The sequence below is a fragment of the Ochlerotatus camptorhynchus genome, unplaced genomic scaffold (genome assembly GCF_037179485.1).
Source record: "Ochlerotatus camptorhynchus isolate MF236.1 unplaced genomic scaffold, CSIRO-AGI_Acam_v1.1 ptg000473l, whole genome shotgun sequence".
NCBI classification, from domain to species: Eukaryota; Metazoa; Arthropoda; class Insecta; order Diptera; family Culicidae; genus Ochlerotatus; species Ochlerotatus camptorhynchus.
In genome coordinates this window covers 105,158-123,001 of record NW_027040959.1, presented here as the reverse complement: position 1 = coordinate 123,001, position 17,844 = coordinate 105,158, and the positions used below count along the sequence as shown (strand labels likewise).

The window sequence follows — 17,844 nt, the reverse complement described above, 5'->3', positions numbered from 1 at the left end:
GACACCATAGAGGGGGATCTAAAACCTATCAAAAATGTATATTTCTATGCTATTCTATCTCAAGTAATCGAGCATATGTATCGACCCTCACCGATTTGAACCAAAATTAGTGGGTCTATTTACTTTTTTCCAAAACTACAAAAATCGACTGCCCTCTCCATTCATGCAGATTTTCAATAAACACCAATTTTCATTTTTACATATCTCTGTAACCAATAAAGATACAATCGACATTGTGTTTTTTTAACCATTCTAAACACACAATCAAATTTGATATTTTTTCATTTGAAAAAATTAAATGATAATACTTAAAAATGTCACCACATACAACATAAAACGTAAAAGAAGTGCCGAAGCTTTCATTTCCCCTAGATCTTTATTTCGCATTATTTTCTTGGCGATTTGTTTTTTCGTTATTTTCATAGTTTATATTGACCGAAAATTTTAGTGCTGTTTAATGTATTGTTATAAAAAAAACTGTATTAATTCCAACAAAATACTTATCACACCATATTGTTGTTTTGTTCGTGAAATCTAAGAAGGTAATCCCAAATCAATGATGCAGGATAATTTAAGCTGCATTCAATTTTATTTGAGAATGAGATTTATTGTTTTATGTCAAGCAAGCAGCGATCTATTCACCAAGTAAATTTATATTCTTCAAGTAATCTTTAAGAATCATCGAATAAATCTAAACATTCTGAAAATGTTCTTATGCTATCTTTGTAGAAGTCATAAGAACTATAAAATTCACACGTTGAATAAAAGTTTTAAGGAAGTTTAAAACTAATTCTTGGCAACCTGTGTTGTAAGAATGTGTTAAGAAGGATTGTGAGATAGTTTAGTTTTAAACTTCGTTTTAATGGATTGAACTATAAATATTAGCGGTGCCGGTGATGTAGTGGTAACCGTGATTGCCTCTCACCCCAAAAGCCCTGGGTTCAATCCCAGTCGGCACCGCCATGATTTTCTGAGGCATAAAACCCTTGATCACGCCTTCCTTTGGAAGGGAAGTAAAGCCGTAGGTCCCCGGTCCATGAGTTGATGAGTCAATAGCTAGGGTCCTGGTGTGGAAGCTGCCTTCCTGGCATCGGCAGCATTTGTATTCAGTACGGAAAACAAGATCAACGGAAAACAAATCAAAGCAAAAAAACTATAAATATTCTTCAAGAATATTATAAATCTTATTTTGTTACACACAGACACATCTACCTAATGTTTATTTAAAAACATTTACCTAAAATTTGCAGATTGCTTCAACTAAACATTTTTTTTATATATTTTTTTCTTTATTTCTTTATTATTATTCTTTATTATTATTCTTTATTGTTTTTTTTAATTAATTTATCACGAAATAATTTGAAATCTTCATGCAAAACTAATGGATAAGAGGCTGTTCATAAACCACGTAGACACTTTAGGGGAGTTTGGCTGGTGTCTACGGTCTACGATTGTCTACACGGGGGAGGGGGCCTTAAACCTCTCAAAAACGGTATAGTTTATGAACAGCCCCTAAGCGCACAATTGATTAAATATTTAGAGATGAACTAGCCTAAGGCTAAAAATCTCTTAAATAAAGAATTTATATATATATAATTGATTAAATATTTGGTGAAAACAATCATGCATTTTTATCCTGGATTTTTTCAATTTACCCCATCGTGAGCGGACTTGGGCATACTCAACCAGGTAATCTGCTGAATATTATTCTCGTTTCTTACTCTTCCAATATCCAATTTAGTTGTCAAGCCTATCATAGTTTTTCGTATTTTAAAAGTTTTTACAAACTCGGTTAAAGCCTTTACGAAGAACCAAGACAAATTTGAAAATCACAGCTAGGCATTCAATTGAAAATTCAGCTAATCAATTGAGGGCAAACTTTTACCCCAGCATACTCTACCTACAAGCCCACGAAGGACAGAATCTAGTTGATTGCGGAGGGACTATTGACATGATAATGGTTCGATGTCATCCGCCCACCATACCCAGCTCAAGCATCTTGGTCTTGGCTTTTCCGATTCAATACAACTCGTGACATCATCATCGTTATCATCAACATCATCATTACTACTGTCATTCTACTAGCATCGTTTCCTCCCAGAACGCCGAGAGGATAAGCTGCTGCCCGGTTAGGTAATAGAATCAGGAGGCAATCTTTCACACGTACGATACGTGCTCGGTTATTACGAGGTGAAGGTTCAATATTAAAGAGGCTCTTCTGGTTTGTGCGCAGCTCGTTGTTTCTATTAGAAGTGATATATGCTGTCACAGCGTGAAATTGTCATTGCTTGCGTTAATAATAACAATTCAAATATCATGCATGCTTTGAAAAGAAACATCTGTATAAACAATAACAATCGAATCAAAAGCCATTAATCACACGATACAATTAAGTGCAATTCCAGCAAGCAATCAAATAACACTTGAAACCTACATTATACTTTCATGCGTTCAAAATCGGATTATCGTCATCATCAAGCTGGAAACCATCATCAGAACAAAAGCACCTCCACCAGCCACCCACCCAACAACCAACCTACACACCGACCAACCACCACCACCGTATTGTCTGCATATACATCTAAAAACAGCTCATTGTTATTACGTTTCCATTTGTAGCAAATTTTCCAGCTGTCCCGATTATAATTCGCTTATGATTTACGATCCGTTTCATCTCCTTTTCAACTCTTTTCAAACCACCGAAAAACACGTCCACACACCCCCACCCACACAACCACAGACGACATCCAGCACTACACGGCCGACGATTGCCAGGTAACACCGGTGATCCACGTCCTTCAGTACCCGGGTTGCGTCCCGAAGCCCATCCCGTCCTTTGCGTGCATTGGCCGCTGCGCCAGCTACATTCAGGTCTCGGGCAGCAAGATCTGGCAGATGGAGCGATCCTGTATGTGCTGCCAGGAGTCGGGCGAACGTGAGGCATCCGTTTCACTGTTCTGTCCCAAGGCGAAGAATGGCGAGAAGAAGTTTAAAAAAGTAGGAATCCTGGCTGTGCCGTTACGCTTCCGTTGCTCTCCCACAGCAATATGTGCTCGCTGTTGAGCTCTTGCATGCTAAATTAACTTTGTGTCCGACGGGCAGTCCGTGTGAATTCGTGCATTCTGCATGGGAATATTAACTGCACATATGCGCTTCTCATTGCATGGCTGTATGAGTTTGTGTGCCAATATTTGTACCGTTATATGTTCCATTCTTTTCTGTTTAATATAATTGTTAATTGCAATATATATTAAACTGCTGCTATGAAAGATAAAAACTAATAAGGACTGTTTATACTTAACGAAATCATATATGTCACAAACCGTTTTTCCATCTCAGAGTTGGAACATTTAATCGGGGTGGCCAGTTAATTTTCATTTTAAATTCCCGCTTTTTAGATAAAACAAAATATGAATGTGTTTAAATGATTGCACAATATCACTTTATTTTCAATGTACCGTAAAACGGGGTAACTTTGATAGTTTTTTGAAGTATATTCTAAATATTTTTACGACAATGAATGTTCTTCAAATTTTTATTTTTTAAAACAAGTACTGGGGATCCTAGAGTCAATTCGTTGGTAACATGTTTACCAGAAATTATTACATTTCCACCATTTCTATTGTCTTGTGACCGAACATCAGATTTTTGTTTTGGGGTTATTTTGAATTTAAAACCTCTAAAAAACTGGACCCGTGGAATGTGGAAAACCCCAAACCGCACTTCCAAATAATAGTTCCAATTCACCAACATTGATGAAACTTTTGATTCTGGCCCATTTTTAAATGAATATATGAAAAAATGAATTATTACCGCAATTTCTTCAAAGAACCCATCTACTGAGCACCTTTAATCTCATAAAAAAAGGCTGAGCTCGGTAATAGAAATTGACTGCGACTGGACGAATTGTATCGGTTGCGTTATCAAAGCAGGAATTTGATTTTATACTAATCTGAGTGCCTAAATTTATGAATGAATTCAAGTATTAGAAAGCCACAGCTGCAAAATTTAGAAAACGTAAATCCGTACATGTTTTAACAGCCCATTAATCTTTGATAGACATGGGTTCAAGTCTTGAGCCATGAAGTTAGACTCTGCTACCTTACTATCTAACTCCATATCAAAGGAGAATTTTTTAGAAAAAAACAAAACAATCCGGCTTAGGAATTTTCCGGGATAGAAAATTTGTCGACTTCCGTGAGCATAGAAGAGTATGATTGTACTTGCCACACAATGATACTAATGCAAAAATGGTAAAGGCATTGAAAGCTCTCAATTAATATTTGTGGCAGAGCATCTAGAACACGCAATATGTTAATATGCGATAACCAATAAGCTTAAAATTCTTAGAAGAAGAAGAACAAGAAGAAGAATAAAAAGAAAAACATCCTAAAAATTTAAAGAATTTATGAGCCCGTTGATTCATCTTTAGCCATGTATCGACTGTATATAGATGTTCTGCATTAATATAGAACTTCTAAACATTGTATTATCTGTATGTCAACTTTACATTACAAAGAGATGAACAAAGGCAAAGACACACAAAAGCCTTATACACTCAATTCTGTTTTACGCAATTTTTTTTCGCCTCTATTTTGGGTCGTTTAATCTCAATTTGCAACCAAATTTAATGGAACTTGTTTCAGAAAATCACAAAAAAAAATCATAGAAAAATCAGGTGGTAAATGCTGTACCGTATCCTGCGTGAGGGCAATATCGAAAAAATCAAAATCACGTAAAAACAGAATTGAGAGTATTACAGAAAGGCTTATTAGCGGACTTATTGATTATATGGGTGGGTAAAATAATCATTTAAATGTTTAGCTTAGCTACTCCGTGATTGATCAGAACCAATGAAACTGCACAGGTTCCAGTGACTCCAAATTTTAAAGATCAGTATCGGCACCGGCCACGTCCTTGCAATCAGGTGGGAGTAGGGAAGGAATAGTTTTAGAGCGACCTTTGTTGTTTTGGGGACCGTGTTTACCTCTGATTTCAAAGGGTCACAGGAGGGACATTTTGTTAGTATATTGATAAGTGATGCGATCGTAGTTTTGATATAATGTATTGATTTCCAACATTGACGTGAATAAGGCTTGCTTTCTTTAGAATGACTGGAAGGTAAATGATTCGACCCTATCAATTCAGTAAAGGTAAAGGGGCCTGGGCTAAAACCCACGGTCTTCTGCTCAGTAAGCAAACACAGTTGGACTAGACAACCGAGCCTCTTGCATAACATTACACATTACATTACATAACCAATGGTAGGTCGTTAATGATAATTGAATAGAAATGTAATCAAAACGAAGTCTAGCAGCTATGTCTATGGTAGTTGCGAGCGATAGTGCGTGATGTACACTCACACCACTACAGCATCAATGACAGTGTTGTAGTAGATAGAGTTGTAGCTGTTTGTATCATTTACCATCACAAGTAAGGAGTAGTGCTTCAACCCAGTGTCGATGAATTACATTTGTTTGAAAATCTTTGCTTCGCTTACGAGCGAAATGAACATACTAACACCACTATCAGGTAGGGGGAGATTTTTGGCATGTGTGAGCGAGCTACCAGTTAAGCTAAATCGACGATCAAATGCATTGTTTACAAAAGCTGATACGTCTCTTTGAAAAAGTAATCGAGAAATGTGTTCATTATACATCAACGAATACGCATTTGTTGATATTCATCAGTGATTGATTATTCAACCCGAAATTGTCAAAATCAGAAGCGATCCTCAAAAGCAAAATGATGTAATTCATTTTGAGCAATATGACTAGACTATGTTTAATATTATCGACCCCAAAGCCTAAAACCTCGATATTATCATCAATTCAGCAAGCGGCAATAATCTGAGTGTAAAAACCAATATGAGTGTTAAAACCAACATGACACGTTCTTCAGCGCTGTATTTGAGTAAAATGAAAATAATCATTTTGCATTCGATACTCAAACATCATCCCCGCCAAGATTAAGACGAATATTTACAACAACTCAGGCGATAATAATGAACATCTAGCCACGAAAACAAAATTTAAATCAAATTCTATACTCAGAGGTTGCCTATAGATCAAGAGAATGTTGTTATACCAAAATTCAAATTCATGCAGACAGTTGTTCTATCTGTCAGGATTGTCTTCATTTACAGTGTTGAGTGTACTGAAATGATTTTTATCAGCACTGATCAATGATAATCGATTCACTGACACTGACACTGAAGGGAGAGAAAAAGAAAAGAAAAAAAGGAACGTATCGTATCACACAAACACATTTTTGACGATCGCACCCATACCACCAAACGTAGTAAACGCGAATTAAAAGTAATGGAAAAAAATCATAAGAACATCCCTCAACTGGAACGCATTCACCAAATCAACTCATGATCAGCGTCTGGTGGCGATCTAGATATAAGTTTTCACCCTCTGCACGTTATGATCAACACTTCTTCCATGACTTTTCTGACTTTTTGTGAATTACACAAGTATTAGTGCAGAGCTTTGAGTAAATTCAATTGTATTCTTGCACTAATATTAATGATTTACACCAAGTTCTGCACTAATACTTGTGCATTTTACAAACGTCAGAGAAATCTATATTATTTTCACTCAGCGTTGCCAGATTGTTTTCAAGCTTATCGGTATCAAAAGTTTAAAAAAAATCGGTATTTATCGGTATTTACTATTTTAATTAATTTTCGAAAGCGAAAATCTAAACGTTTGGACTTAGAAGTTAAAGAAATGAGTTTTAGATTTTCAAAGCTTTACCAATCCAAACCGATCCCTTTAGCTCAGTCGGGAAAGGCGCAATGAAGGTGGCTGGCTTCGATTCCCGGTCCGGTCTAGAAATTTTTCGGGATGGAAGATTTCTCGACTTCCCTGATTGTGCTTGCCACACAATTAAACTAATGCAAAAACGGTACAGGCATCGAAAGCTCTGAATTAAAAACTGTGGAAGTGCATCTAGAACACTAAGTTGAGAGCACGCAATACGCTAATATGCGATAAGCAATAAGCTTGAAATGCGAAGAAAAAGAAGAATAATAATAATAATAATAAGTAGAAGCAGAAGAAGAAGAACCCAATCCCTCAAAACCGCTAACAAGTCTTTGCGAGATCTTGCAAAAGCTTATGGGCGCTTTTGAAGGATGCATACACTTTGTAAAGGGATATTTCGTATTGGACTGGCTTGAATTATTTTTTTTTTAACTTGTAAAATCTTAGAGTCAAACCCCTATTTAAGACCGACCTTTCCAGGAAAGTCGGAAGAAATTTTCGGGGAATCTTTGAATTAGCTTCTGAAGGAAGCCAAAACAAAAACTTCCAGAAAAAGAAGATAAAAGCTCTTCTGGTGGGATTTAAGGAAAAGTCTAAGAAAAGTCGGAAAAATATCCGCGGAACTTACTAGAAAAATAATTCCAATTGAAGTCGGAATTTCCTCGAGACGCTGGAAAAAAAAACTTCATGAGGTAGTTTTAAAGAAAGGGCGGAAGCTTCTTCCGGTGAAAGCTAGAAGGAAAGATTTAATAAACTGCAGAAAGTTAAAAAAACCTTCTGATGGACGTTTTTGGTGAAATAAAAGACAAAAGTATTTCCCGATTCCCAGGAATTACCGAGATGAGCAATTAGCTGTTTCTCAATTTCTGGGAAGTGTTCTGGAAACACTAGTAGAAAGAGTATCAAGCATAAGCGAGCATGCATTATATACGTCACGTTATTTTAGCGATACTCAACCCCTTCCCCTCCCCCCGTTTTGACACGTTTGAAACCTAATGCATTCCCAACAAACAATTTGAGCTGAATAAAAGCTGAAGAAGCTATTTTTTAGCTGCTTTTTTGCCTGAATAAGTTTTTATTCAGCTTTCAATGTTAGTTGGGTTGCTTGTCACACATTTGTACATTCCAACCCCCCCCCCTTCGAGTGTGTTAAGTAATAGTTTTCTCTTTTTTTTTAGCACAGACAGGCATTAATAATTGAGATTATTAAAAAACCTGTATAAATCGATATAAAATCTAAATAAATCAGTATCCTGAGGAGTCTTATCTGTATATCGGTATCAAGTTCGAAAATTGGTACAAATACCAATAAATCGGTGTATCTGGCAACGTTGCTTTCACTCCCACCCCACTCAAACACTACAACACCAAATGTATTTTCGGTATCTTTTCTTCTCAGAAGACCGGGGTGAACTAACCCTTTATATGGTTGATAAAGCTAGTTTATAATAAATTTCTTTATTATAGAGACTTTCAGCCCTGGCTATTTTAGAAAATTTCTCGGAAACGTTAGTAAGTTCAAAAGCATCTAGCAAGATTGACTTTTTAACATGCAAATTGTTTTCCCATGACTGGAGTTGTGTGATGATTCTGCACAAGTACAATGAGTAACATCACAAGGAACTTGAGTCCCTTTATAAGTATTCCATTTCACCAATTGCATGTTAAATGGAGAAACGAACAGAATATGCTTGCAACATTATATGTTACCTATTCTTCTATTCTCACATCTAACTCCACGTGTTTCAAAATGTATTTTTAATTAAGTTTGGTGCACTTTGTCGTCGTCGTCGTTGACATCGTCATAGTTGTCTGTCGCCGTATACCATATGCTAACTGGAGAAAAGTTAAAAGATGATACTGGATATAGGTGAAGGACGAGGAGCTCCGGGTTTCCTATAAGAGAGAACGATGCAAGTGCAACACATGTACACAGCAATGTAAGGCTGATGCCGGGAGCAGATCTAATTAGAAAGTTTTCTCATTTCTATGTTGCGTATCTTTTGTTTTGTCCTTTTACTTGCTAAATTTTGAACTAAGATGGTAAATAGGTAATGGTACTGCACCGGTCAAACTGTACAAAAACTACTCACCACTCTACGAAGAATGATTCTTTTCTTATTGCGTACATCAGACATAGACAACGTTCAAAAATGATGTTTATAAATGATTGATTTTGAATGGGTTGTATAATTAAGTGTCGAATTATGAGCATACCATGCAAGCGAACAAAAGCTCCTCATAAAGAGTCTCGTCGTCTATGTGTATCATCACTTAGCAATTGTTGGGGAACCACCGAAGCGATTCACAACAAAATCCCATAGCACCCATGTTGATACCGGCATTTTTCCGTGATAAGTTTAGATACATCGATGCAATTCGTTAGCTAAGAAGCGAGCAAAACAGATGTGTGTGTGTTTGTTTGTATGACGCATTGCACAAATTATATACAACTCCCTAATAAATTATCATTAAAGGTGCATGGTGTAAAATGTTCTTCTAGCGATGAAACTATCCCCCTTATTCTGCGAGTCACGTGACTCTCTGTCACAAGTGAGATGACAATTGTCACCTCACCGATTAGAGAGAGAGAGAGTCACGGGATTCGCAGATTAGGAGGATATTCCATCGAATGTAATTAATTTATAAATGAGGTACCGGTGAATGTATTGAAAGTTGCAATAACTTACTTAACTCATTCAAAAATTTAAGTATTTAAGTTTCTCCAGATACATGCTGCTAAACATAATAATCCCATGCGTTCCTTGTCGTCTATTTTAATATGAATGGTCTTATCAATTGACAATAAATAAAAAAAAAATCATTGCAATCTCTTGCCACCCATTGGTATATATTCAATATCATGTCATTGGTTATTTCTCTTGCAAAATGCGCTTTACCCCAATGGCAAAGTATACATCCGGGCCCATTTAGTCATTCCAAACGTTTTGATGCTTAAACTCGTAAGAAGTATTGCATGGTGTTGAACTAAGTTTCAGTTGATAGGCAGTGTTGCACAAGGAAGGTTGCGATTTAGTGCTCAAAAGTGTACATAATGATGTGTAGGAAAATCAGTTCTATCAAAAATATAGCGTATGCTTAGTTCGAGAAAAAAACAACAATCATGGTTCATGTAAGCAGTAAAAACATGCTGGATTTTCTATTATGCCGGGTACGTATTACTGAGATTAAAAAACTAACTCAGATGGTGCTAAAATATCTGAAATATCATGGGGTATATGGTTTTAATGTTACCTATGGATCTAAAGATTGAGCCCATTGATAAAAAATCTCCTGTTCTAAAAAAATTCGTAGAACAATGCGTATCGATAATACAATAATTTATTGATATGTTGGTTGTTAGTGAAACATTGTCAAACCATGCTGTCCTTCGAAATTTATGTATGGGCCCAATATTAAGAAAACTTAGGTCAACATTAGGGATATTAACCCTTTTGCAAGTTTACTTGATTTTAATAGTGGTTGAAGTGCCGGATGCGACAATGAGTTTCACGATCTGATCAAAAAGTGTTTCGGGTTGTAAAATTTCTAGATTTTTTATTCTATCTACTGACTAAGAATGCTATCAATAAACAAGTGGGCCTAAATGTACATTTTATTCTGAATAATCTTCACTTCAATACCCAAGTTAGCTGTCCACTGTCGTCAACTGGCTCCGGAGATATGGCCGTTGCGGTTTGAGACTAAATCCGACCTGAAACGAATAAAATCTATCATGTCAAATGAAATGAGAATTCAAAAACCAGTTCAATGGTAGTCATTTTAAGTGCCCAAGACCACACTGACCATGTTCCGGTAACCCCGGAGAAGTGACCAGTTTCTGACTAGGGGAAAATCCATCATGCAATACCTCAAATCACATGAGAATTGAAAAACTAGTTCAATGACACACGCTACATATATTTAAAGGCGACTTTGTATAAAAAGTTAATGTACCTAAAATTGTATTTCGTACCCAACATCGTTTGGGACCTCTAGTATCATAATCTGTGTGGTTTAAAATATTTCATTGGTGAAAATTTGGTTTCACCATTGTTTTTTTTTTACAATACATTTTTATTTTTCTAAAATGATTGGAATTCATTGCCAGCCACATTTGTCACGAAAATGAACCACACGCACGTTTTAGTTCCACCACTTTTGTTCCACCACAGCTCTGATATTGAGCGGATTTTCCACGCATGTTTCCTTTTTATCTCTATATTGATATGAAAAATGAATGTTTCATTCTTCCGAAGAGATTTCTGTTTCCAAAAGATAACACACGAATTTATACAGATTTATGACATACTACATTTTTACGTCCATGGCTGCTTGAAATCGAAAACGAATGAAATTTCAAATCCAAAAACACTCCAAAATATACGCATTTTACCCATTGAGAATTGCATATTTGTGACATCGGTGACATTTATTCTGAATCACCCTGTAAATATATTGACTAATGATTTAAACATTAATTGGAGTGATGGCTATAATTCGAATCATTTGAAGCGTTTCGGTATTTTTTTTGTTCAATTTAAAACAAACGGTAGATCAGTATACGCGTATGTCAAGGCCCAGTAGAACTTTACTTGATCATGTTTACTCCAATTTTGATTCTATTTGTTCAATTACGGATTGTTATATGAAAATAACAGATCATGAGACCTTATTAATTAATGTATTAGATTATATCAATATTAACGAGCACTTTGTAAAATTGAAGTCCTGGAGGTAATTTTCGAAACAGGCTGTTGTAAATTTGAAGGTTTTCACCCAGCTTAGAGTTATTTCCTTTTTATTAAGAAAATCGGCTGAAGTAGACAATGTTAATGCTAGAGTTATTCAAGATTATTTTCATGTCATTGGCCGCATCTTGCTGGACCTATTGAATGAAAAATTGCAGACTGGGCATATGCCACAAATAAGGAAGGAATCTTAAGTGGTTCCTATTCAAAAAGTTGCTGGAACGATTAAAGCCGAATCCATCAACATGTTGCACACACTAGTAAAAAATTAGAACTTGTTTTTAAAGGCCAAATGTTTTGAAATAGTAATAGTTTGTTGATACCAGAGCAATATCGATACATCGGAAAGGTCATTATTGTGAAACCGCGTTGAATTTGGTATTAGCGAAGTGGAAAAATAACTTGGAGCATATAGATACGATTGTTGCTGTTTGTTGGATCTAAAACGCGCTTTTGAAACATTTTCTAGGCCCTTATTGGTACGATCAATCAAGCGCTTTGGAATTACTGGTACTGCATATAAATTGTTTGAAATAGATTTGTGTGACAGGACTCAACGGTCAATTATTCTGTTTCCAGTCCCGTGGGGAATAACCTTGGAGTGCCCTAGGTAAGTGTATTAGGGCCCCTTTTATTTATTATGCATGACTTACGACGTGTTTTACTTTTTGCGACATTAATCTTTTTGCAGATGATAATGTGTTATTCATTGCAGGATTTAACTTCGATGCTGGACACTTTAAAATGGTTGTCGGTGAAGCAAATAATTGTATATTTGACTATGGTTTTCACTGTTAAAGAAGCTAACGGTTTGCTACCTCGATATTTGTGTCGAATTGAAAGAGGAAGTGACTTTCATAGATATAATACTAGAAACGCGAATGAAATAAGAACACCTCATTTCCCGACCTGTGCTTCACAAAATTTATTGTATTTTGAAGGAATAAAAGTATTTAATTCGATGCCTAGACACACTAAACGTGCAACGTGCAACAGAATTTAAGAGACATTGTATTTCACACGTTAAAGCTGTCTTTTGACAGTTATCCAGAGATTTTGTTTTTATGAATTGACAAATTATGTATCTGACGAAGCTTGTAGCAAGACTATTTTGTATGGATAGCTGTAATAACGAGTTTTTAATAATTATTGTAGGTGATGATGGATTTTTTATATATGATTTAACAGTAGTAGTTAATTTAAAAAAAAACAGTTTTGAGTAGTCTACAAAGGATTGAGCCTCGCGCACGTATTATGGATATAGAGGACTGAATTTAACATTTGATAAACAAAATGGACCTTTGAAGCTTATTTGGAAGGTACTTTAAATTATTAGTAAGTTTTCTAGCTGAATGTTGGGGGCTCGTGAGCATTACTGACATTGCTGAAAATTATGATAGCATTAAATCGCGGATTTGCTAGTGTAATAGGATGCTATGTTGATTACTCATGCACTCTTGAAGTAACTGAAAAGTGTTGAGGGAATTTGTACCTGTTACAGTAACCAGTTCGTTTTTGTTTGCCAATCTGGTTAAAATGTTATACTTAATTATCTTAAAGGTAAATCGTCTAGGTCAAACCATTGAAAGGTTAAGCGTGGGACCATCATCATCATCATTTCTTCATCTGATATTATCTTTTGTCTTCCCCGGAAGTTTCTTTTGACTTCCCCCGAATGTTTTTCGATCATCTTTTTCCGGTGCCTTCATCCAACTTTTCGCGTTTTTTTTTACAATTTCCTACGGAAGTTTCGTCCAATTTGCTTTAAAGAGTGTTACCTGTTGCACCGGAGGTTTGTAAAAGAAAATAACTGTTTACGGGGAAACTGAGCCAGATTCCCGGGAATCGGGAAGTATGATTTATGATATGACAGTAAATTTCCTGGGTGATATTCCGGGTAGGAAACAGTAAAACCATTTTTTGCCTGTACTGTATCTTCAATAGTTCCAGAGAAATGTAAAAATTAAAATGGATGCAAATTAAAAATCGCAGTAGAGGGGAGGGGGTTCCATAAACTATTATTATTATATGGTTTATATTATATGGTTTATGTTATATGGTTTATGTTATATGGTTTATATTATATCGTTTATATCATGGTTTTCAAAGAAAGATAAGCCTTATTCCATGTGGTCACAGTATCGTTGAGATTTATGCGGGAAGTTGTTCCACCAATGCTGGTTCAAATCAAAGATGGATGATACAACTAGTTCGGTCATTTGAGAAGGAATGATCTACATACAAAGCATTTGCGAAAAATATTGCCGAAAGTTACGAACATAAAATAAAACATACGTTATTGTGGAAATTTATACAAAATCATAGACACGGCAATTAAAAACTCTCTATTTATTTAAGAATAGGTCCTATGTCCATTTGTCGATCAAAACAATCGACTTGAATCGCCTTCTCTCGAGACCAGTGCGGTATTTTCTCAACGATACGTAAAATCTTTAATTTAATCTTTGAACTTTTGATTGTATGCATCAATATTGTGAATCAACGCAAAGTTTATTGATTTTTTGATCGACAAATGGACAAAGGACCTTTTCGAAATGGACTCCAGAACTTTAAGACGTATTGCTAAAATGAAACACACGCTGTATTTCGAATATGACATAATGTTGAGGGTAAGTAACAAGAAAGTAGTTCAATGATAACAATGTCTGACCTACTTTTACTACATGATCACACCACGAGATACGATGGGAGCATTCCTCGCAGTGCAACGCCGATTTGTTCTGCTAAGAAAACATTTCGAACCATTTATCCACCTTCCTTCGTCCAAAAACCCGAATCGAAAAATTCCTCTTCATCACAGATTTCAGTAACAGACCTTCTTCAAAACAAAAAAATAAACTTGACAGCAATAAAACGCTCAATTTAGATTATAAATGAGAGGAAGAAATTGTCGGTATTCACTGCTGCAGTGTTGACAATAAGCAGCCTTGGAGCGTTTGTTGGAAGGAAGGAGTTTTGAAAGCGGAAGCATACTCCTGGTATCCGCCACCACCTTCCTCCACCAAGTCGTACCACCGCGGGAGCACTTTGCACCACCCTGAAGACCACACCCGAAACCACCCGCGAGCACCACCTCCCGAGGGTTGTGTACAAATTAGACGAACAAAAAAAGAAAAACCATTCAAGTTGGAAGGTAAAATCTTCTCGGCGGTGAACAGCTTTCTCACTGCGTCGACCTTCGTCAAGGATATCCGACAACTGATTATGGTAAGTTTTTCAGAATTTTAAGTCTCTTCTTACTTACGCCATTCCATGCATGTGTACATTTCATAGTGTCCAATATTTTAATATTTGAAGAACTAAACTACATACAAATTTATGACTACAGCAATAGTCAGTCTCAGCATTTGAGGAAGTGTTGCAACCTCAAGCATTCGCAATTCCAGGCTATGCAAATCTTATCTCTTTAATTGGTTTTCAGATTGTGAGGGGGGGGGGGTCTAGAGCTGGTATGAAAACTCCGGTTTTGTTCGCTCGAGGGCTTGCGTTGTGCCCAGCTGGTGCAATCACGGCCAGCGAAACCGATAGGGAAAGTTTTCATCTGCCGGCACGAGACCGTGCAAAACGGAAAAGACGGAAAACTTTGGAATGTGTTTATCAGTCAGCACCAAATCAGGGATTTAACTGCAGCGTTGAAAGATGGGATTTTATAATCTTTTTTCATGGTAATTGAATAAATATTAAGCTGGGAATGATATTTTCAACTTTGGTGAAATTTTCAGTATCGAAATGACGTTAAGCGTCTTTCCATAGAATTACAAACCGAAACCTTCGCAATCAGTAAATTTAATTCCCGGAAGCACCCAGTTGATGACTAATGTAGGTATGAGAAGCAACCGCAGATTATTTCCAGGCAAAAGCTGAATGTAGGAGAGATCGACCCATAATGCGCTCCTGGGGTAAAATGCCCACTTGTAGAAAAACAACGATAATTTTTCCTCAGATGAATTTTCCGGGTAACAGATTGGGCTTGCTTTCAACTGGAGGTTTCACAAGCAACTCCTGATCATGATATCATATATACATACTGATTATTTAAAAAAATGTATTTGGTGCCAAACATAACACAGTAAAACTGTAAAATCTTTAACTACAAAATAAGCTTTCAACAGCATATATCGCAAAAGAAAGGAAAGAATTCAATTTTCATATGCTTTTTAGATGATTTACTTTATGAATAACAGTTTAACACTCTATTGAAACCGTATTTCTCATGTAAAATAAAGGATTAATCATTTGAAATATCTCATGCTTTTGAATTGTCTACTTTTTATGGTTATGGTTTTTTTTATGGCCTTTATCAAGCGGTGCATTTACCCCAATGCTATGATGCGTTTTCTCCATTGTTGTCGTGCGTCTTGCTCTAATGTTGTGGAGCAAATTGCACCATGACTCAGGCCTTTTACCCTGCTATAATTTTGGAATCGATTTAAACAATGCTTTGAAAAACATGAAAAATCATCGTTTTGTTCGAAATCCCTCGATCTTCGTAGAAAACATTGTAATGAACCATACTCAATTACTTTCTACTTGATTTTAGCTTCCATACGCAAGCAGCAATTGACGTTTTTCTTAAACGGTGAATTTTGCACCATCCTACCCTACTAAATAACTTGACTTAGCCTTACTATGACACCGACTGGAGGATACGGATGGCAGCAGAAGCGCTAAATGCCACCATTAATTACGTCTTGAATAATGATTTAATGTGGATATAAATTGGGAAGCTTGAATCGCAATTAATATGGCACTATGGGGTTGGTTTACAGTCAGATCCTTAGTTTTGCTCGTGACTTATGAATATATTAGCAGTTTAGTTCCGTAATATTTGTCCACCCACTGAACCTTGTGACTTGTGAGTAGTAAATTATTTACTATGTTTAGAATGACATGTTACGTTCTCGATAAACTTGATTTGAGTGAAATGATAAATGGTAAATGATTTGGATAAAATGGGTAAAATATAAATGCACCGTTTTGAGAAGAAATGCTTGCTAAATCTTTTGAAAACGCTAAATTAGTCGAATCCTATATCCTGGTTGGTAACTTCTAAGGTTTATTACCCTACAGTGTTTTATATTTAAGTAACAGGAGCATAGCGACGAAAAAATAAAAATTCAAAAATTCGTAAGCTTCTTTTCGAAGCTTCTAAGAAAAGATTCTAAAATAGAGTAAATAACGGCTTCGGCAATACCTTTAACTATTGTCGTCAGGGGATACTTGAAGTCCGACAAGAAGTTACTGAAATGCTTCCCAAGGAAATGTAATTATTCATCCCACTCCAAAAGCTTATCATCAAGGATTCCGTTGCCTGATTGCCGATTGCTCCGGCCGTATTCTTTTTTCCTTTATTTTAACGTCGGTCTCTGTTCCGCAATCTAGTGCCAATCACCGACGGACATCGATTGCCATCCATTGACGAATGTGTAGGAAGGCAGCTGCCACACCTGCGTAGGATATCGCACCCATTCAACATACATGGGCCGCGACCAACGGCTTTACTTCCCTTCCGAAGGAAGACGTGACCAGAGATTTTTAAGCCTCAGAAAAATCCCACCGACCTCGGCTGGGATTGAACCCAGACCCATCGGGGTGTTAGAAAGCAGTCACGCTTACCACTACACCATCGGCGCCGGCTCCGGCCGTATTCAAATTGTTAGTTTTCTGTACTGTTGTTTTTAACAACCCCCTGTCTCAACTGAGGACAGCTAAAATTTCGTTGAAAGGTTTGATTGATTTTAGGAAATTTAAAATGATTATCATCTGTTATTTTTAAATAATTTTAAATTTAAGTCTTTATTAAAAAATGTTTGCTCAGGTTTTGTTCCAAAAATGGTATATCAACCATTTGTCCTTTCGACCATTTTTATTTCAACCAGGGCTCTACATTTTCGAAGCTCTAAAATTAACTCGAGTTTTGTTTCTCTCATACAAACGTGTTCAACGCTTCATTTCTCAGCAATTCCATAGAAAAAAGTTATAGTGGGTCTCAGAATTTCATGAAAATTGGTATAGTTCTTCCTTATCAAAAAATATTAGACTCGTATTTTTTTATTGCGCCATTAGGGTGACCATTTCCGTGTTAGGGTGGTCCAAAAAATCATTTTTTTTTTCAAAAATGTCTTTTTTCAAAAATTTATAACTTCTGAACCTCTTGACCGATTTTTACGATTGACCCTTCAAATGAAACATGTTTTAATGTAGTTTTAAGAAAAATTATGAAACACTCAGAGATATTTGATTTTGTACGAAAAAAATATGTTACAAATGCTTTTTCTTGATTTTCACTGCGAGGGTCTTCA

General features: G+C 36.1%; 1 protein-coding gene across 3 annotated transcripts in view; it reads left to right on the top strand.

Annotated features, from left to right (window-relative positions):
• The window catches only part of LOC135712362 (calmodulin), a 78,738-nt gene that overhangs the window by 19,637 nt on the left and 41,257 nt on the right, over positions 1-17,844 (top strand). Inside the window, exon 2 of one of the 3 annotated variants that reach the window (XM_065235353.1) lies at positions 14,343-14,749. In XM_065235353.1, the coding sequence (XP_065091425.1) occupies positions 14,747-14,749 (3 nt within the window). In that variant the 5' untranslated portion in view covers positions 14,343-14,746. Of the gene's footprint in view, positions 1-9,798; positions 9,943-14,232; positions 14,750-17,844 lie in introns of those variants that run through there. The other 2 variants (XM_065235352.1, XM_065235354.1) reach the window with 2 other exon arrangements.